This window comes from Myotis yumanensis, unplaced genomic scaffold (genome assembly GCF_028538775.1).
Source record: "Myotis yumanensis isolate MYYU_CA2020_CCGP unplaced genomic scaffold, mMyoYum1.0.hap1 SCAF_6, whole genome shotgun sequence".
NCBI classification, from domain to species: Eukaryota; Metazoa; Chordata; class Mammalia; order Chiroptera; family Vespertilionidae; genus Myotis; species Myotis yumanensis.
Genome location: NW_027223757.1, coordinates 3,293,943 through 3,314,899, shown reverse-complemented (window position 1 = coordinate 3,314,899; position 20,957 = coordinate 3,293,943). Strand labels below are relative to the sequence as shown.

The 20,957-nt window shown below is 42.4% G+C and overlaps 1 protein-coding gene across 4 annotated transcripts in view; it reads left to right on the top strand.

The window, feature by feature from the left end:
* The window catches only part of MAP3K4 (mitogen-activated protein kinase kinase kinase 4), an 81,358-nt gene that overhangs the window by 23,237 nt on the left and 37,164 nt on the right, over nucleotides 1–20,957 (top strand). For all 4 annotated transcript variants that reach the window (XM_070417379.1, XM_070417377.1, XM_070417378.1 and 1 more), the window contains exons 2-5: nucleotides 4,014–4,204; nucleotides 5,931–7,261; nucleotides 17,937–18,179; nucleotides 19,052–19,198. In XM_070417379.1, the coding sequence (XP_070273480.1) occupies nucleotides 4,014–4,204; nucleotides 5,931–7,261; nucleotides 17,937–18,179; nucleotides 19,052–19,198 (1,912 nt within the window). The remainder of the gene's footprint in view (nucleotides 1–4,013; nucleotides 4,205–5,930; nucleotides 7,262–17,936; nucleotides 18,180–19,051; nucleotides 19,199–20,957) is intronic.

The following is a 20,957-nucleotide window of genomic DNA, read 5'->3' as shown; positions in this document are numbered from 1 at the left end:
GATCTATTTCAGTCGCCATGCGGTTTACCTGCTATGTCAGAGCAGAACTATTTAACACCACCACCATCACCACCACCACCACCACCCCCCCCCCCCCCCCCATAGCTTGAATTTTTGTCTTGTCACCACACTTTTTTTTAAATTTGAAAACTACACCAAACCCCCTTGGGTTAAGTTCAAGACATACTTTTCTTAGGTTTTATGTCAAGTGAATAATTCTTTAGCAAAGTTTTGTTAGAAGAGTGAAATATTGTTTTATGTGACTGTCAGAAGTTTGGTACCAGAAAGACATTTCACCTTTGTATGTTTTTAAACACAAGTAAGGCAAATGTCACATCTAACTGATGTAGGCCATGTACCACTGTCCTCATCCAAAGTGATTGGTATCCATGGAAACATTTTGAACCAGTCAGCTGACCACATTAGCTCAGCTCACATGAGTTAATACCAACTGAGGTTTTGGATGCTTTTGGTTAGTTAATTGAAATGATGCAAGTTCTTTTGAACTTACCACTAGTATTTATTTTCCTAGATTTTGTGTGTAAATGGTTTTGTTTTTTTAAAAGAAGAAAGAATAAACTTTTGCTTGATATTTTCCCTCCCACTTCTCATTATGTATTGCTTCTTAGCTAAGGCTCCCGAACTATGTTGTGTTTCTCTGGCTGTTTTTAGGATTTTTTTCTCTTCACTGGTTTTCAGCTATTTGATTATGCATAATAAAAAACTGGTAGTTTTCTTATAGTTCTGCTTGGAGTTTGTTGAGTTTCTTGGATCTGTGAGCTTAATGGTTTTCTTTAAATTGGGAAATTATTCAGCCCTTATTTCTTCACAGATTATTTTTTCTGTGCCTTCCTTTCCTTGTTGTAGACTCCAGTAACATACATTACATTGCTTAATACTGCCCCATAGATGACTGATGCTCTGTTCTTTTCCATCAGAATCTTTTCCTCTGATTTGTTTTAGACAGTTTCTGTTGCTATGTCTTCAAGGTGACTGGTCTTTTTTCCTGCTGTGTCTAATCTGTTTTAATCCCATACAGCGTGTTTTTTTACTTCAGGTATATTTTTCATGTCTATAGTTTCCACTTGAGTCATTCCTGGTATATTTCTTTGGGTTTTTCTCCTGGTTTGGGCCATGTCTTCCTGTTTCTTTGGTAATTTTTGTTAGGATGTCAGACTTTGTGAATTTAATTAATAGGGTGCTAGACTTTTCTTTTTTAAAATTCCTTTAAGTAATGTTGGCCTTTGTTCTGACATGTAATGAAGTTACTAAATTACTTCGATGGACTGTCAGCTAATATTTCCAACAAGGTGAAGACCATCTTCACTGAGTTAAGTCAATCCTAAGAAAGTTCTAAATGTATAGCCTCACCTTTGTGTAATGCCTGTTCTAAAGTTCATTTTAATTATGAATTATAAGTGAAGAGGCTGGCAGTACCACATGGCAGTTTTTCCTACCTCCTTTTCTGTGATGCATAATAAATAAGGAAGGATGAAATGTATTATACTTTATCTATTTTAATGTGTTTTTATTACTGCATTCATCGTCACTTCCATGCAATTCTTTTTTTTAACTTTGCACCAAATTTATTTTGTTCCTATTAAATATCATTTCTTTGAAAAATAAAAGGAAATACCTAAAATTTTATTAAGTTTTTAAAAAATGTTTATTTTATTTATTGGGATGACACTGGTTAAGAAAATTATATGTTTCAGGTGTACAGTTCTATAATACATCACCTGTATGTTATTGTGTTCACCATTCACCCCGCTTTATCCTCTTTTACCTCCCCCACCCCCTCTTCTTCCGGTAATCACCAGCCTGGTGTCTGTCTAGGAGTGTGTGATTTTTTGCTTAATCCCTTTACCTTTTCACCCAGCCCCCCAACCCCCTTCCTCTCTGACAGGTATCAGCCTGTTCTCTGTATCTATGAGTCTGTTTCTTTCTTTTTTTTTTTTTAACGTTTTTCCCCCTCCCCAGAGGATATGTTTATGGATTTTAGAGAGAGAGGAACGGAGAGGGGGGTGAGAGAGAGGAAACTCAACGTGAGAGAGAAACATCGGTCAGTTGCCCTTGCACATGCTTTAGCTGGGGATCAAACGCAGCCTTTTGGTGTATGGGATGACGCTTCAACCAGTTGAACTCCAGGCCAGGGCAGCAAACTTCTCTCTTAATGTCAAGCAGATGCTTAAAGAACGTGGGTTCTCTCAATGGGTGGTGAGTGAGTGCAGTGATTTCTAAGGCCTGTAATATGAGTAGTATCAATCATTTAGTGAAGCCTCATCTATTATTACTCCTATAATTAAGCCTGCATTATTGGATTTAATCCTTCTGGTCTGGAGTCTAAGTATTTATTCTTATTTTGTAAATGTGCAATGTGGAGATTTTAAATAATTTGACCAAAGCCCACACAGCTAGTAAGCCAGACACGCAGGATTTGACCTAAGTCCCTCACACCACAAAGTCTTTGCTGTCAATCATTGCAAAACCTGTGCTGGTAACCAATGGGAAGGAAGTGAGCGACTTTGTATCAATTATAGCACGGTGGTTCTCAACCTTCTGACCCTTTAAATACAGTTCCTCATGTTGTGACCCACCCATAAAATTATTTCCGTTGCTACTTCATAACTGTAATGTTGCTACTGTTATGAATCGTCATGTAAATATCTGATATGCAGGATGGTCTTAGGCGACCCCTGTGAAAGGGTCGTTCAACCACCAAAGGGGTCACGACCCACAGGTTGAGAACGCTGGTTTATAGCCGGTCCTTTCATCAGCTGGGTCAGCTGTTGTGGTGTATGTAGAAGCCATGGGTATAGAGAATTTTAAGATAATCTGTATTATATTGTTTTTTGTATGACTTTGTGAGACTTAAATAATAAGTTAGCCTGGGGAGTAGATGCATTTAACTTATTTCTAATTTTTCTCATGGTTTAGTTTGTTTTAGTTAGCTTTCAGGGTATTTCACTTGTATGTCTTACTGTGGGTGCACATGTGTGGTATGAATACTAAAGTGTTTAGAGCGATCTTACCTGATTAAAAATCAAGGTTTGACCCATCAAAGCGATTCTTTACAGATTTCAGTACCGTAAATTTGTATAATTCTGCAGCATTTTTATGGTTGAAAGATAATTTATTTTCTGAAGTTTTGTCAGTCCAATTCAATAATAATGGTATCATACACTTTAGAGTGGTTTTTATTTTTTTCTCATGATTTTGAAATAGATTTGATTTTATATCAGGATATAAACTGCCAGGAAAATAAAACCACTGGATATTTTGTATAGTTGAGAGTTATATTTACAAAATATAAAACATTTTATAAAGAATATTCAGAGTCGTGTTGACTGATACTATATTTGAAAGGAACTTAATGACTGATTCCTTGTAACTTGCTGTTTGGGAATTGTATTTGTTCTCAGTTTATTTTGTTAGCTTTGCAAAAATAGAACTTTATTATTATTTGAGAAGTTGACTGGGACAGAGGATAGGCAGGAAGTGTTTGCAGAGAACAAGTTAGTGAGGACTTGCATTTGAAGGTGAAGACAAGCTAATTCCCTTTTCCTCTTCCACAGCATCCTCCTCCCACACACCTCGCCCGCCCGGTGCACTGGGGTGCGATCGGGGACACGGAAGGGTGACTTGCCTGTGTGATCAGGGCTGTTGGCTGAACGTGTGCCTAGGCTTCCGTGTGTGGGCTTCACAAAGAGGCTCTGCCTCGGGCCGCTGTGCTCTTTGTTCTTTGCTGTTTCTTCCTGAATCTGTAGGTTTTAGTTTTAAACTTGATTTCTGTTAGAAAGAGTTCTACAGACAACAGAAACTGCACATGGTTTCCGCCCGTGTGGTCAGTCCTTGCTTCCTGGGAGTGCCAGAGTTCCGGTGAGCTCCACCCGCGGGTGGACACGGTGCGGAGGAGCACAGTGTGTGGCGTGAAGAGCTCTCACAGGCAAGTTTAAGTAGCTTACGTTCACTTTCTGCGCCTGAATATCTTCTCTGCTGCTTGTCTTTCACAGGCCAGAGTGCGCACTGGGAGATTCGGCTAGCAAGAATTCGGAATCTGACGTGGAGGAGTTTTCAGATGAAACTAATACAGAGAACCTTTTTGGCGCCTCGCCCCCCAGTACACCTCGGCAGATGAAACGCCTGTCAACCAAACACCAGAGGAATAATGTAGGGAGGCCTGTCAGTCGCTCCAATTTGAAAGGTAAGTCTTGTACTTGAAAGATCCACATGAAAGGGCATGGCCTTTCTGGTACATAACTAACCTTATTGATGGATGGATTGATTGATTGATTGATTGATCGATTTATGTTTCTTTATTGACTAAGGTATTACAATATATGTAAATAACCTTTTTTAATTAGTACTCACCTGCACATATGTTTTTATTGATTTTAGAGAGAGAGAGAGGGAAAGAGAGAGAAAGAGAAAGAAAAACATTGATGTGACAGAGAAACATCAATCGGTTGTCTCCCATATGCGCCCTGACCATTAGCTGCCTTGTTAGTAAAGGAGAAACTGAGTCTCCTCAGGTAGAAAGGTTTTTGCTGAGTAATTGCTAAAGTCATTTGTATTTTTTGAGGACAAAGGAATACAAAGGTTGTGGAAGAGGCCAATCATGGATGGATCCACATACTCATGCAGGGTGGCTTCGGGCGAATGAGATCAATGGCCTTCCTGTTCTCTGCCCCTTCCGGGCTGAAGGACTGGGTCCTGTCTTCCAGACATGACAGGCGCAGTGGGCCACGGGGAGGGACAGAGCCAGGCTTTCTTCCCCAGGATTCCTGGCGGCCTGCAGCCTGAGTTCTCGCCTGTGACAGTGCAGCTGCCTTAGGACGTGGGCCCTCCTGGCCACGCAGCGCCTGGCTGGTACACCACCCTCCTACCATGGACAGATCCTGCGCTCTTCGTTTCTCCTAGAAGCTGAGTGTTCTCTGTTTTCATTTCTTTCTTCCTCCTGGCCCTTCTTTCCTGAGGTAGATGGTCAAATCATGCCGGCCTGCTGCTTCCTGAGCCCTACTTTCACGCCAGCCTCAGGTCACTGAAGCCTAGACATGAGAATTTCCCTGTTAATTTCAGCGAACCACTGGTCCTGAAACTGATTGTGTAGCCCCCTGGCGTTCATCCATCTGTTACTGCACAGGACAGGGATTTCACTTTCTTCCTCATCTGAGAAGCTTCTCCATCCCGTGTTCTCCTTGCTGGGACCAGACCCCTTCCCATTCCTCTTTCTTCAGTCTCTTCCTCTCTCTTCGGCCAGACTCCCTCTCTGTCTGCCACACAGCCCCTCACAGGGGCGAGTTTCCCTGTCACAGCCCCGCCTCGAGAAAGAAGGAGGGCAAGAGAACTGGCTCGATTGTACTGATTTGCTTGAGTAAATCATATCCAAGGAGGAATTCCTAAGTGTGACTTGTCTTTCTTTCCCTTAGGGAAGATGATTTTTTACTTTCTTTAAAACTTTATTTGCCATAGGATGTTAAACTGTCCTTATCCCCTTTGGACATGAGAATAGCTTTCTCATCTTTAAAATTAATCCTTATCCATTTTCTGAAAAGAAAATTTTCAAATGCCTAGAGAAATTCCTTATCTCAAATAGTATCATTGAAGCAGCATCTAATGAATCAGAATTAATACATATTTGCTTTGTGGTCGTAAAGTGAGAAGATGGCAATAGCACATCTACTTTTTCTTCACTCGTTGGTTCATGCTATTTTAGAATAGGAGTTGCGAGCACAATTTCCCCATTTTGTAGATTGAGAGACTGAGAGAAATGTTATATATTTCTTGGTTCTTTTCATTTTCAGCATATGGTATGATTTTTTTTCTCTAATAACAGCCTGAAAATATAAGTGCATGTGAAGATCAGTTTTATTGAAAGTATTGAGAGTAGCTTCATATTTAGAATAATATGTTGTTTATTTTTTTAATAGAAAAAACAAATGCATTGAACCAGCCTCCACATAAAGACACTGGGAAAATCGGGGAGAAAAAGATCCGAGCGGCCATTAGGACGACAGAGCGCGATCATAAGAAAAATGTGCAGTGCTCCTTCATGTTGGACTCAGTGAGTGGGTCTCTGCCCAAAAAGCCGATCCCAGATGTGGATCTCAATAAGCCTTACCTCAGTCTCGGCTGCAGCAACGCCAAGCTTCCCGTGTCTGTGCCCATGCCTATCGCGAGAACTGCACGCCAGACTTCCAGGACCGACTGTCCAGCAGATCGCTTGAAGTTTTTTGAAACTTTACGACTTCTGCTAAAGCTTACCTCAGTCTCAAAGAAGAAGGACAGGGAGCAAAGAGGACAGGAAAATACATCTGCTTTCTCATTCAACCGGTCGAATGAGCTCATCTGGTTAGAGCTACAAGCCTGGCATGCGGGACGGACCATTAACGACCAGGACCTCTTTTTATATACAGCCCGTCAAGCCATACCAGATATTATCAACGAAATCCTTACTTTCAAAGTCAATTATGGGAGCGTTGCCTTTGTTAGAAATGGAGCTGGTTGCAATGGTGCCCCGGTGGAAGGACAGTGCCCAGCCCCTCACGGAACGAGGATTGTGGGTTATCCCACGTATCATGAGCATCTCCAGCGCCAGAGGGTGTCATTTGAGCAGGTGAAGCGGATAATGGAGCTGCTAGAGTACATAGAAGCACTTTATCCATCGCTGCAGGCTCTGCAGAAGGACTATGAGAAATATGCTGCCAAGGACTTCCAGGACAGAGTGCAGGCACTCTGCTTGTGGCTAAACATCACAAAAGACTTAAATCAGAAACTAAGGATTATGGGCACTGTTTTGGGCATCCAGAACTTATCAGACATTGGCTGGCCAGTGTTTGAAATCTCTTCCCCTAGATCGTCCAAAGGCAATGAGCCAGAAGATGAGGGAGATGACACAGAAGGAGAATTGAGAGAGTTGGAAAGTAGCTCGGATGAGAGCGAAGAACAGACCTCTAATCCAAGGGCGCCAAAAACCAGGCAGCCCCTCGACAACACTTTCTGCTTCCCGTCGCAGGACTGCCCCGCCAAGAGGCTGGAGAGGCTCGAATCGGAGGAGGACTCTGTTGGCTGGGGAGCGCCGGACTGCAGCACCGAGGCCGGCTGTAGCAGACATTGTCTGACTTCTATTTACCGACCGTTTGTAGACAAAGCACTGAAGCAGATGGGGTTGAGAAAGTTAATTTTGAGACTTCACAAGCTGATGGATGGTTCCTTGCAAAGGGCCCGGGTAGCGCTGGTAAAGAGTGACCGTCCGGTGGAGGTAGGTTCCCAGCAGGCATTAGTGTGGTCTTCTCTTTAGTGCCATTATTGGTTGTAAATTACAATGTATGTTGTGGTGACTATTACGTCACAGTCATGATATTTTTAAGGCATAAGTGGTAGTTATCATAAATTGCAGATTTAAACATTTCTATAAAGTACTGTGATAAATGGGGAAATGGATCTATGAAAACTGTACAAAATTTAGTGAATTAAATATAAGGTGGTGTGTGGAGGGAAAAATGCAACCATGTAAATATAGGATGGAGAAGGACAGGCTAGGTATAAATAAAGAGGGAGGGAGGCCACAATCATGGGTGACCACAAGCCGAATATGAGTCAGTCAAAAGTCAACATGATGCTAAAATATTTTTAAATGAATACGGCATCCAAGGTCATGGATATAGTTTTTTCTCTATTCTTTGCAATAGCTTTCTCCTTTTTTGAGTAGCATGTCCAGTTTTGGTCACTGGGTGTTAAAGAGATGTGAATTGTAGAGAACTGTGAGAATGATGAAAGGAAAACGAGTACACTGTTTGGTGAGGTTTAGCATAGGTGACGCAGGTCTAAGGGAAGTCTTAATTATTGTCAAATGCGTGCTTCAGTTGGTGAAGTTTTTGTGAAAGGAGTGTGCCTGTTAGAGGAAGTGGTTGGAGTTGGGTTTTGTACACATTTAGTTTTGACAGCTTAATATCTCAAATTCTTTGCTGCTACGGGTGGTAAAACGAAAAGGCCGTACTGTTGGGTATTGTTCTTGATTGTGAAAGAGCGCCAGCGATGGTCCTGTGGCTGAAAGCAAAAGGGCCCAGACCTATGGGATCCCTTCTGCCTGTGTGAGGTTGTGGTTCCAAATTTTAGTAGCTCCATGCATGTGCATAATCTTTTTAAAAAGCTGCAGTTTATGGCATCATCTGAAAAAATAATTTACTTTTAAACTGATGTGCAGGTCATGACCCTTAGGAAGAGTGGTCAAGCATTCACATAATATAGCAGGATGTTTGCAAAATGAGTCGATACTTGGTAGCTATCTGAGGGTAGTTTACTTTGAGTATTATTTGGATTAGAAATCTTAAAAATGAATCTATATTGTGATTTGCTTTGAACAGTATTTTAACTCTGAATGATTTTTTATGTATATCTTGTTTTATAGCGCGTGAGGGTTATTCCCCCCCCCCCCACCCCGTGAATAACTATTTTATAATAAGATTTTAGTATAGTGCAGGTTTCTTTCTTCTTTTTTTTAAATCCTCACCCAAGGATATTTTTCCATTGATTTTTAGAGAGAGTGGAAGAGAGGGGGAAAGACAGGAGAAACATCGATTGGTTGCCTCTTGCACGTGCCCCGACCAGGGCTTGGGCTGAGAAGCCTGCATCCCAGATATGTGCTCTTGACCGGAACTGAACCCGGGACCCTTCAGTCAGTAGAGCAAAACTAGATCTGTAGTAAGGATTTGCCACATGTTCCAGATGGGGAAGAGCTTACTTTGGTCTAGCTTTTTGGCTGGAATGGTTCAATTCCAGTGAGCAAATGTGTGGGCAAGCCAGGGTTGATGATTAATATTTATTGTGAAGCACTAGGGTTGAAGTAATATGAATGAAAAGGCTCTGGCAGTATTACTGCTTCTCTGATTCAGTGCTTCTTGTAGGAGAGGGGCAGGTGGTGTGATGGTGAGGGCTAGGGGAGGTGTGTCTAAGGCTTCATAAAACTGCTTTCCATGCTGTCACCCACATTGTCTCTCTCCCCCAGACCCTCTTTGGCAATGAACCATCGCTACTAACAGGAGTGCTTTGCATCCTTAGATATGTTGGAACAAGATATCATTGCATTTTGTGTTAGAATTTATGTTGAAAACACACAGTAGTAGGTAGCCATAGTTTTGGATTGCCATCAAAGTTGTGTTCCTTTGGTCTGACCAAGTGAGATTTAAATGAATATGTTATCCTTGTTGTAGAAAAAAAGAAACATACAAATTCAAAGCTTAATAAGTGTGTGATTAAAGATTTGTTAATTAAAATTAAAATTATCTATACATAGTTTGCTTCACAGAAGCCCCTGTTGTTTTAAATTTTGGTTATGAAACGTTATGTTTGTCAAATAATGAAAGAGTAACCGAGTGCTAAAGTAGAAACTTTTCTGTATTGGAGATTAGTCCAGATTAATAAAAGACAAGGCTCTGAAATAATTAGCTTGGTTGGAAAGAAAGACTATTTTTATTCCCATTTCAGGGACATAATTCTGTAAGGGGAGGTATAGTACACGAACACATGTACACTCCCATCTGGGTTTGTTTTGCTTTAGTGTTTTTACTAAGTATGTTGGGGAAAGATGCACAGTTTTGAAGTCAAATAACTGGATTCTGTTCCTTGATGTGGCTCTTTCTCACCACATAACTTTGTAAATGACTTAATCTTTCTGATCCTAGGTCTTCACATCTGTAAAATGGGTATAATACCTTCCTACCTACCTCACAGGGTTGTTGTGAGGCTTAACACAACATTTGTATAAACAACATTTGTAGTAAAATGCTACAGAAGTAAAATATAAACTATTAGTTCTCAAGTTTTGTTATAATTTTTCCTCCCTTGAAGCTAACTCTAAGTTAGTATGGGCTAGACCAATGATGGCAAACCTATGACACGCGTGTCAGAGGTGACATGCGAACTCATTTTTTTGGTTGATTTTTCTTTGTTAAATGGCATTTAAATATATAAAATAAATATCAAAAATATAAATCTTTGTTTCACTATGGTTGCAAATACCAAAAAATTTCTATATGTGACATGGCACCAGAGTTAAGTTAGGGTTTTTCAAAATGCTGACACGCCGAGCTCAAAAGGTTCGCCATCACTGGGCTAGACTATTCTATATTTTTTTAAAGTATGTATTTAATCTTTAATTACCAAATAATTCTGTATTTTAAGGGTGTAAATTAGTTTCAGAATTGCTCACTAGTACCCTGTGAGGAATAAAGTTACCAACTAGAGTACAGTGTATAATTCCATTCTTTTGTCTTTAGCCTTATAGAACACAGTGTTCCAAAGTTAGTTAGGTTAGCACCTTTTTCCTTTACCCTGTTCAGTAAGGTTATATCATACATTTATAGTGTAATTAGATTCATTTATCTCGTCTGCACTCTGTCCTGGGATTTCCCAATGTCCTAGTTGATTTTAAATTTGCCAACTGTATGAAGTTCACTGTGTTGTACAGACTGTGGGTTTTGTACATTTAATATGTTAAAAAAAAAACTAGCATATTTGAGCCATAGATTGTGATATGGTTAATTTGTGCTTCTTCCTTTTTTTATTTATGAAATGTATATATTTTCAGAAGAAGAGAAAGATAAAATGAAAACTTATATTTTAATGAAATATACAAAAAAATTAGCTGTCTGACTTTGTAGATTACCATGCATATTACCTCAAATTCTAAGAGGATTTTTGGTAACTCCATTAATTACTTTCTTTTGAATGAGAACTGATTATATAATTACTAGAGGCCTGGCACACGAATTCATGAACAGGTTGGGGTCCCTAGGCCTGGCCGGCGATCAGGCCTGGAAGTGGGGAGGGGTCGTGGGAGGTTGGCCGGCCGCGGGAGGTTGGCTGTGGGAGTGCATTGACCACCAGGGGGCAGCTCCTGTGTTGAGCATCTGCCCTCTGGTGGTCAGTGTGCATCATAGCAACCGGTCGACTGGTCGACTGGTCGTTTGGTCATAACGGTCGCTTAGGCTTTTATATACAGGCAGTCCTTGGGTTATGTCAGACTCAACGTATGTCATTTCATGGTTACGTTGCCATCTCCCATTTACAGTATTTTTTTTTTTTTAAATCTTTATTGTTCAGATTATTACATTTGTTCCTCTTTTTTCCCCCCATAACTCCCCTCCTTCCAGCTCCCACCCCACCCTCCACCCTCACTCCCCACCCACTGTGTTCATCCATAGGTGCATGATTTTTGTCCAGTCACTTCCCGCATCTCCCACACCCCTTTTCCCCCCAAGAATAGTTAGTCCATTCCCTTTCTATGTCCCTGATTCTATTATAATCACCAGTTCATTCTGTACATCAGGTTATTTATTCACTTGATTCTTAGATTCATTTGTTGATAGATGCATATTTGTTGTTCATAATTTGTATCTTTACCTTTTTCTTCTACTTCCTCTTCTTAAAGGATACCTTTCAGCATTTCATATAATACTGGTTTGGCGGTGGTGAACTCCTTTAGCTTTTCCTTATCTGTGAAGCTCTTTATCTGACCTTCAATTCTGAATGATAGCTTTGCTGGATAAAGTAATCTTGGTTGTAGATTCTTGGTATTCAGCACTTTGAATATTTCTTGCCATTCCCTTCTGGCCTGCAAAGTTTCTGTTGAGAAATCAGCTGACAGTCGTATGGGTATTCCCTTGTAGGTAATTGAGCCTCTTTCTCTTGCTGCTTTTAAGATTTTCTCTTTGTCTTTTGCTCTTGGCATTTTAATGATGATGTGTCTTGGTGTGGTCCTCTTTGGATTCCTTTTGTTTGGGGTTCTCTGCGCTTCTTGAACCTGTAAGTCCATTTCTTTCTCCAGGTGGGGGAAGTTTTCTGCCATTATTTCTTGAAATAGGTTTTCAATATCTTGCTGTCTCTCATCTTCTGGCACTCCAATAATTCTGATATTAGACCGCTTAAAGCTGTCCCAGAGGCTCCTTACACTATCTTCACACTTTCGGATTCTTTTTTCATTTTGCTTTTCCAATTGGGTGTTTTTTGTCGAATCTTTGGTTTGATTCTTGAGCTCCTCTGGTCTGCTATTGGGTATAATATTCTTTATTTCAGACCGTGTATGCTTACTTTCTAATTTCTTTATCGTAGCATCGAGGGTCTCATTAGTTTTCGTGAGGCTCTGCACAAATTTATGGCAAGCCCTCAAAATTGCGATTCTTAGCTCCATATCCTCCATTTCTGTCATGATTTTTTGTCTCCGCATCTTTTACGCTTTCTTGGTGCACCCCCTTGTGGTCTCTGTGCGCAGTCTTGTTCTAGCCAAGCCTTAATTGTTGTAGTTAACACTAGAGGGATTTGACCACCAGGCCGACTGGCTGTGAGAATCAGCTGTGCGGAAAACGTCTGTCTTCCGGGGAGGCGCTAATCCAGCCTTTGCCTGAGGCGATCGGCAAATGGCTGTGCGCAGGGCTTGGGCGGGCGGGATCAACAGGGCGGGGGGAGGGAGCCGCTATGGCCGCTCTCAGTCCGTCCCCAGGGGTTCTGCCTCTCTGTCCCAGCAATCGCTGCAAACCTCGGAGGGGCCGTAGCCAGACAGTCCCGCTTCTCCCGTTTGAGTCTGGGTCCCTAGAGACTCGCCCGGATCTGTAGCCCAGAGTCTGAGACTCGCTCCTGATTGAAAACGACAACCGCGCCCTCAGCCGCCAGCCCGCTTTGCGCGCGCACCACCTCACCACCGCACCGCCGTACCTTTAAATTTTCCACACTACGCCTCCTCTGAGCGTCGGAATGCTGTTGTTTTTGCTTCTAGTTGAAGAGTCTCTCCTCAGCCAGCCTTCCTGTGGTTCTGGTTGATGTCTGTTCCGACTTTTAGTTGTATTTTTGAAGTGGTTGTTTACAGCGGCAATCTCCGGTGTTTACCTATGCCGCCATCTTCGATCTCCTCCCATTTACAGTATTTATTTTTAAAAAAAGTTCCATCATTTCGACGTATGTACATATGTGCTTTATGTTTTTTATTATTTATTTACCACAAGTAAAGGTCAGGAATTATCTTTCTTTAAAATTTTTTTTTATTAAATCTTTATTATTCAGAGTATTGCAGTTGTTCCTCTTTTTTCCCCCCATCGCTCCCCTCCACTTGGTTCCCACCCCATCCCATGCCCTTACCCTCCCCCCTCCACTGTCCTCATTCATAGGTGTAAGATTTTTGTCCAGTCTCTTCCTGCACCCCCATACCTCCTCCTCCCCCCCCCCCCCCGAGAATTGTCAGTCCACTCCCTTTCTATGCCCCTGATTTCTCTTATATTCACCAGTTTATTCTGTTCATCAGATTTTTTATTCACTTGATTTTTAGATTCACTTGTTGATAGATGTGTATTTGTTGTTCATAATTTTTATCTTTACCTTTTTCTTCTTCTTCCTCTTCTTAAAGAATACCTTTCAGCATTTCATATAATACTGGCTTGGTGGTGATGAACTCCTTTTGCTTTTTCTTATCTGTGAAGCTGTTTGTCTGACCTTCAATTCTAAGTGATAGCTTTGCTGGGTAAAGTAATCTTGGTTGTAGGTTCTTGCTATTCATCACTTTGAATATTTCTTGCCACTCCCTTCTGGCCTGCATAGTTTCTATTGAGAAATCAGCTAACAGTCGTATGGGTACTCCCTTGTAGGTAACTAACTGTTTTTCTCTTGCTGCTTTTAAGGTTCTCTCTTTGTCTTTTGCCCTTGGCATTTTAGTTATCATGTGTCTTGGTGTGGTCCTCTTTGAATTCCTCTTGATTGGGGTTCTCTGTGCTTCCTGGACTTGTAAGTCTATTTCTTTCACCAGGTAGGGGAAGTTTTCTGTCATTATTTCTTCAAATAGGTTTTCAATATCTTGCTCGCTCTCTTCTTCTGGCACCCCCATAATTTGGATGTTGGTATGCTTGAGGTTGTCTGAGAGGCTCCTTGTACTATCTTCATATTTTTGGATTCTTTTTTCTTTTTTCTTTTCCAGTTGGGTGTTTTTTGCTTCTTCGTATTTCAAATCTTTGACTTGATTCTTGGGATCCTCTAGTCTTCTGTTGGATCTCTGTATATTATTCTTTATTTCAGTCAGTGTATGCTTAATTTCTAGTTGGTCCTTTTTCATATCCTTGAGGGTCTTACTAAATTTCTCGGATGTTTCTAGAAGATTCTTGAGTAACCTCATAACCGTGGTTTTGAACTCTATATCAAGTATTTTGCTTTCATCCATTTCTTTCAATTTGTGACTTGTTTCTTTGTCTTCACATTTTGGCTGCTTCCCTGTGTTTGTTTCTATGTATTGGGTAGCTGTTAAGTCTCCTTGAGTTGTTAGAGTGGCCTTGTGTGGTTGGTGTGCTATAGGACCCAGATGCACCCCTTTGTGGGCTATGTGCACAGTCTTGTTGTAGTTAACCCTTGGTTGCTGTTGGTATCACTGGGAGGAATTGATCTCCAGGCCAATTGGCTGTGATGACCAGCTGTGTCTACACTGGAAGAACTGTTGCACAGGAGACACCCTTATGGGGCAGGACTTGCTTCAGTGGGGCTTAGGTGCTCATTGAGTCTGCCCCGTGATTGTGTCTCTTATGGATCTGAGGAGTTGTAATCTGGATGGTCTCACTCTGACCACTGCGTACACTGGCTCTTGGATCTCCAAGGAGGTACAAGGTCAGCCACTGTCTGGGGCTGCCCAGCAGGAGCTACAGAGACATCTGCAGATTCCTCCTCTTTGTATGGGGTTTGGAAGTGCCCAGACGAGGCCCAGCTGTGAAGCAAGGCAGGCTGCTGCTGCTGGGCCTTAGGCCTTCTTTTGGAAGCTCTGGGTCTCTCTGACCCAGCTGCAGTTTGACAGGTTTTAGGTGAAAGGACAGGCCATTCAAATGCAAAAGCTGATGCACACAGCTTGGGTAGGATTGTAAATTGGGTGGGGTGGGGACTCTAGGAATCACCAGGGTGGAGCAAACAGCTATGGCTGCCAGTCAGCCCTGAACCAGAGAAGTCCCTGGTTCTCCGCGTCCCATGCACCCGTGCAGGAACAATGATTGCTGCGAGCACCTCTGAGAGAAAGCCGCCTTCGCGTTCCTGTCCCGATGCCAGACAGTCCAGTTTCTCCCCACATGTGCCTGGGTCCCCCAGGGTCTCGCCGGGAACGAGTTCAGAGCAGGCGGGAGCTTGCATCGCCCTCCCGGTTAAAAGAGCAGCACATCCGGGTGCCAGCACTTCCGCACCTCCGCACCTCCTACCAGTCTCAGTGCGCCTTCTTCACCTCTCTAGTTGTGGGACTTCCCCTCAGCGAGGCTTCCCGCGGTTCTGGGCGGTAGTTGTTCTGCCGTTTAGGTGTGGTGTTGATGTGGTTGTGAGAGGCAGCAAGTACCTGTGCTGACCTATGCTACCATCTTGGTTCTCTCCTCTTTTAACCTTTTTTTACTGTTTCACTTCATTACTGCTGTGTCTGTGCTCCCATGTGAGTGACGTAGGTGCTTATGTAGGTGGGTTCCAACTTACGGCGAAAATCACATTGCATCGCACCATAAGAACGGATCTCTGACGTCACCTGAGAACTTACTGTATATAGATTGTAAGTTTAGTGGCCAGTGAAATATCATTTAGGATCTAATAATAATTATGCTAATTTTTCCTGAAGAGGTTGCCTTTTATATTCAGAGTGGACAAAGGCTATAGAAATGAGGATATGCATTTATAATAAACTACCATTTAGTGAGCCTTACCATGTGCTAGACACAATAGCTGAATGAAGTGGCATTTTTATTTCTATGTTTTACATGTACGGAGAGTAGATGACTAGGCCCAAATCACAGAAGCTATAGATTGTTAGAGAGATTCAAATCTAGGAATTGGGGGTACCAGACTTTAAGCTATGCTCATGGTGTCCAGGCCTGACTGCACATGTGCATCTCCTGGAGAGCTCTGACAGATACAGATACACACAGCCGTCCTTCTTGGTTGTAGGCAACTCTGAGTCTCCCAGGTAGGGTAGGAGCACTGCCATTTTTTTTATTAAATATACTTTTATTGATTTCAGAGAGAAAGGGAGAGGGGAGAGAGATAGAAACACCAATGATGAGAGAGAATCATTGATAGGCCGCTTCCTGCACACCCCACACTGGGGATTAAGTTTGCAACCTGGACATGTGCCCTGAATGGGAATCGAACCCTGACTGGGAATCGAACCCTGACCTCCTGGTTCACAGGTTGATGCTCAACCACTGAGCTACACTGGCTGGGCAAAGGAGCACTGGCATTTTTAACCTGCCTGCATATCCAGACCAACCAGCACCAGTGCAGCTGCAAGTCAGCCCACTGGGAGCAGTAGGGAGGCGACAGTACTCCCCACCTCCGCTCTCACAATCAGTGCTCATTCATACAGTTTTTATAGGTCACTTTTTATTTGTGCCAAGCATCACCTGTCTGATTTCATTCGTGAAGTTACATGAGCTTTTTAATTGAGGCGTCAAGCTAATAAGCACCTACTTGCTCATTGCCTGGAGGTTTTGTTTTTCTTAAAGAAGCACACTTATGTGTGAGCCAGTAGGAAGTAGTGCTCTGGTTTGTAGCAGAGAGCTGGTCCATGACCACAGCAGCAGCTCAAGACCCGTGGCGAGTGGTCACTGAATACGTACCATGTGGAGGGTCCTGGTTGCACCCAGTGAGTGCTGGAGCCGGACGCGAGCCCAGGACTGGCTGCAAGGCCATGCGCTTAGCAGTACACATCCTGCCTCCTGCAGTAGGGTCACTGCACCCACTGGAACGTCCACAGGCCTGGCCAGGAATGTGGCGTGTGCGGGAGAAAGAGGGCAGGTGGCCGTGAAGAGTGAGAAACGATGGGCACTGTGTAAACTGAGCCGGCCCGGTGCTGTCTGTCATGTGGGCACTGTGGGCCCAGTGTGGACAGACCTCCCAATGTGTCAAACAGAACAAAAAGATCCAGATTTTCGTGTAAAATCTTCTAACTTTTAAATGCTGGCCCCTAAGTAAAAACTTTAAAGCACCGCATGGAACATTTAGAGGCAGAATACCTATTGATTGGTGATGTTTTAAGTTGAAGAAAAGTTGAGATTTTCAAATTTTGATGGCTTCAGTGTTCTCAAAAGGAGAAGGCAAGGTCTTTGAATATGATTGGTCAGCATGATGTTGCCAGAGGTTTAAAAACAGTGGGGAAGCTCCAAACCCCATCTTTTATGGGGGGAAATACAATGGTGAGCAACATTAAGGGTCCCAGGAAACACCAAATAACAGATATTTGAGTGAGACTAGCCAGGTCAATTTTATGAATTTTTCCTGATTTTTCTATCAGTGTCATTCAGTATAGGTCAGGAGGAAAAATGGACAAAAGAATATGTTGAATGCACTGGTTTTTATGTTTACACTAGAGGCCCAATGCACGAAATTCGTGCAAGAATAGGCCTTTCTTCTCCTGGCTGCCGGAACTGGCTTCCCTCTGGGACCTGGGACCCAGGACCCGGGCTTCCCTTGCAGCCCCAGCTTCATCTGGAAGGTCGTCCGGAAGGACGTCCAGTCTAATTAGCATATTACACTTTTATTATTATAGATAAATGGTTATCTGGTTTTATAGTCTTTCTCGATTATTTTCAAGTTTTTCTCAGTGTAGAGGTAGTTGTGGGTAATATATATAACCTTAAATATAAGTGTTCTGACCATTTTAATAAAAAATACATGATGAAAAAGATGAACTTGATTCTATTTCTACTATTTTTATTTTCTTAACAAAAATATTGCAATTTGGTTTTAGTTCTTGTTACGGTTTCCTAATACTTTTAGAACTTTTTGTTTTAGAGAACATTAAAATTGAAATGTTAAATTATTCTAAAGATAACTTTTCCTGTAAAATGATGATTTCTGTAGATTTGTCAGCAAATGATAGAGAATAATAGTTTATAACTACACCCTCATGCATGCTCTTTCGCCTTTGTTGGATGTTGTTACAGTTTTCTGAGTTTCCAGATCCCATGTGGGGCTCCGATTATGTGCAGCTGACCCGGTTGCCCGCTGCTTCCGAGCAGAAGTGCACCGCTGTGTCCTGGGCCGAGCTCGAGGCCATGGACTTACCCTCCTTCGAACCTGCCTTCCTGGTCCTCTGCCGGGTTCTCCTGAATGTCATCCACGAATGCCTCAAGCTGAGATTGGAGCAGAGACCTGCGGGAGAGCCGTCTCTCTTGAGTATTAAGCAGGTTTGTTTCAGAGACCGTTTAAAAACATCTTGCAATCATTATATTCCTCCACAGGCTTATGATTTTTATTTTGAGGATTTTTTCCATAATTGTTGTAAACAGTGAAAAATGAGTAGTGTTTTCAAAGCTGCTCTTTTTAGGGTGATTGAAATGTTCTCTACATGCAGTCCCTCAAATACAGGATTGTGGTGCAGCCCTCCTGTTATTCACTTCCTTGTCAAAAAGGATATAAAAGTAGGATGATGATATGACCTATATCCTATTAATATCAGTCTTTAAAGACTGGAATCTTAAAATTAGATATTTTAAGTTCTTTAAATTTATTTTTTTCATTCCTTTTAAGCTACATGTAAACATCTAATTTCCTCAGGTTAATCTTGGGTTTGTTTGTGGATTATTATAGTTTTTTGATGGTGAACGCCATAAACCCCTGTAGGTAAATTATGCTAAACTATTACAAAGGTCCCCATGCTCTGTGGTAAGTACATTTGAATCTTTATTATGATTAAAAGGGATGAGATTTTTCTCTTCTATACCTTGTCTTATAATGTAAAGTAGTAGAAAAATACATCTTTCTATGGGTTTTATTTTCTATGTAAATTTCTTTGTAGGAGGGTATATTTTAGCAAATCAGTTTTTGTTTATGTGACATTTCCGCTCTGCACCCATACTTCATTTTTACTGTTTTGTTCTCATCCAATTGAGACTAAGATATTGTGTAAGAATCTGGAAAATATCTTAGGTTTTTCAGAGGTAAGGATTCGTTTGGGGAGGGGGTGTTGGAGTTCTTTGAGGATTTAAGTGGGAACTGAAAATCGATACCTAGCCTGGTCAAGATGTGTGAGATGACGGAGCTGTGACTGTCCCTGCAGCTGGTCCGAGAGTGTAAGGAGGTGCTGAAGGGCGGCCTTCTGATGAAGCAGTACTACCAGTTCATGCTGCACGGCGTCCGGCACGGCCTGGAGAAGGCCGACTGCAACATGGACGCCTTCGAGGAGGACCTGCAGGAGATGCTGATGGTGAGGCGCGGGGGCGTGTCCCCCAGGTCTGTCTGGCTGTGTGTGTGAGGGCTATTTTTTAACCGATTGTTTTATAGCCTATTCTAGTTCACTGTTTCATTGTGGGTCTATAGCAGATGGCCCCGAAATAGAATCATAGCCTGGTCGTATTTTATTGAGCCATCTGTCATCAGCTGTATCTCTAGTACCTCGGATGCGCGAGGGACCTTGCCCAGCTCTGGGTATACAGTAACAAATCCTACGAAACTCAGTCTGAAGAATTGGGCAAAATTGGTATTCCTCCTTGAGTGGGAAGTGCTGAGGTAGCCTTGTGCCGAGATGCCAAGAGGGTTAGGGATGGGACACCTACACTGGACGGGCGCCTCAGGAGCGTCTTACGGTGAGGCAGCCGAGTCTTGAGGAGTCAGGAGTTACGTGAGGAACCTGGCACATGCACGGGATTGTAAACAACATGAGCAGACTGACTTGTATTTCTTTCCAAAAAGAGCCCCCAGTCTCCTCACATGCTTTCTAACCGCTGGACTTTTGCTCATATTATTTCTTCCTGCTCAAAACGTCCCTTCTCTTTATTTTCCCACCTGAGACTTACTTTCAAGTCTTACTTTTTTCTAGAAAGCTTATTTGACAGCTTTAACCTTTAGTGGGCTTTATCTAAACCTTCTTTGAACTCTCAGCAGTTATAATTACAACTGTACTACTTAATACATAATGACATAGCAGGTCTCTGTTCTCAGGTTCCCCTAATTAGACTGAAAGCTTTACAAGCCACGGGCTATGCCTTGAAGTTCTTTTGTCTTCCGTAATGTCTGGTAGAGTCTTAATGTGCAGTAAATACATGTTAGATTCAATAGAGAGAGAGACACAGCTGATTGCATAATATGACAGGTTGATGAAATAATATAGAAAACGGCCTCGCTGGCAGGTATATTGTTTTTGCAATGCTTTCATCCTTGCTTGCTGCCTCACTGCTGCCTCAGGGTGGCTCAGCACGTCCAGCTGAGAGAAAAGAGAAGGGTAGACGGGAAAGTGTGCTCCAGCCAAGTCCAGAGCAGGCGCTCCTGGAAGCCCTGCCCGGCAGCTGCCCCTGGTCCGGCTGGCCAGGCTGGGTGCAGAGCCTCTTCCCTGCAGTGCAGGCTGGGCTTCCGCACACTCAGCCGCCAGCCTCTTGAGTGGAAGGCGCGCGGGAAGACGTGACTGGGAACGGGACTGGCCACGTCCACCGTGTTACGGAAATGATTTTGATTTTGAAATTGTTTCCTGGTTGTTTGGGAGAATACGTAAAAGACCAGTATGTCTAAAATGTGGCTGTGTTTTAAAGTACTGTGCTAGTCTATTTCTTATGTCGGAAACGTCTTTATCATTGAAAATTTATGGTATAAAGCCATAAGCAAACTAATTCTTCTCTCTCTGTGGATGACTAAACAGAAGTTTAAAAAGAGAAAATGTGCTTTGCTTTGCCTAGGATTTAGTTGGAGCTTTGCTACTAATGATCTGTGTAAGGCACAATTTCCCTTCGTTTCTCTCCATCGTCTCACAGATGAAGAACTAGCAATTACCATGTTTTTAAAATTGTGCCCCAAAGAGTGCTAGATGCGTAAGTGCAGGGGCATGTTTTCAGAACTGGGGAAGCCCAAACCAAATCAGTGTTTTTAGGAGGAAGGAAGGAGAGAGTGGCCTTTGGATTGGCTGTCAGATTATGTTTACTTGAAACTCACCAAAAACAGCAAAAGGAAGGAAGAGTAAAGAGAAACATTTCATG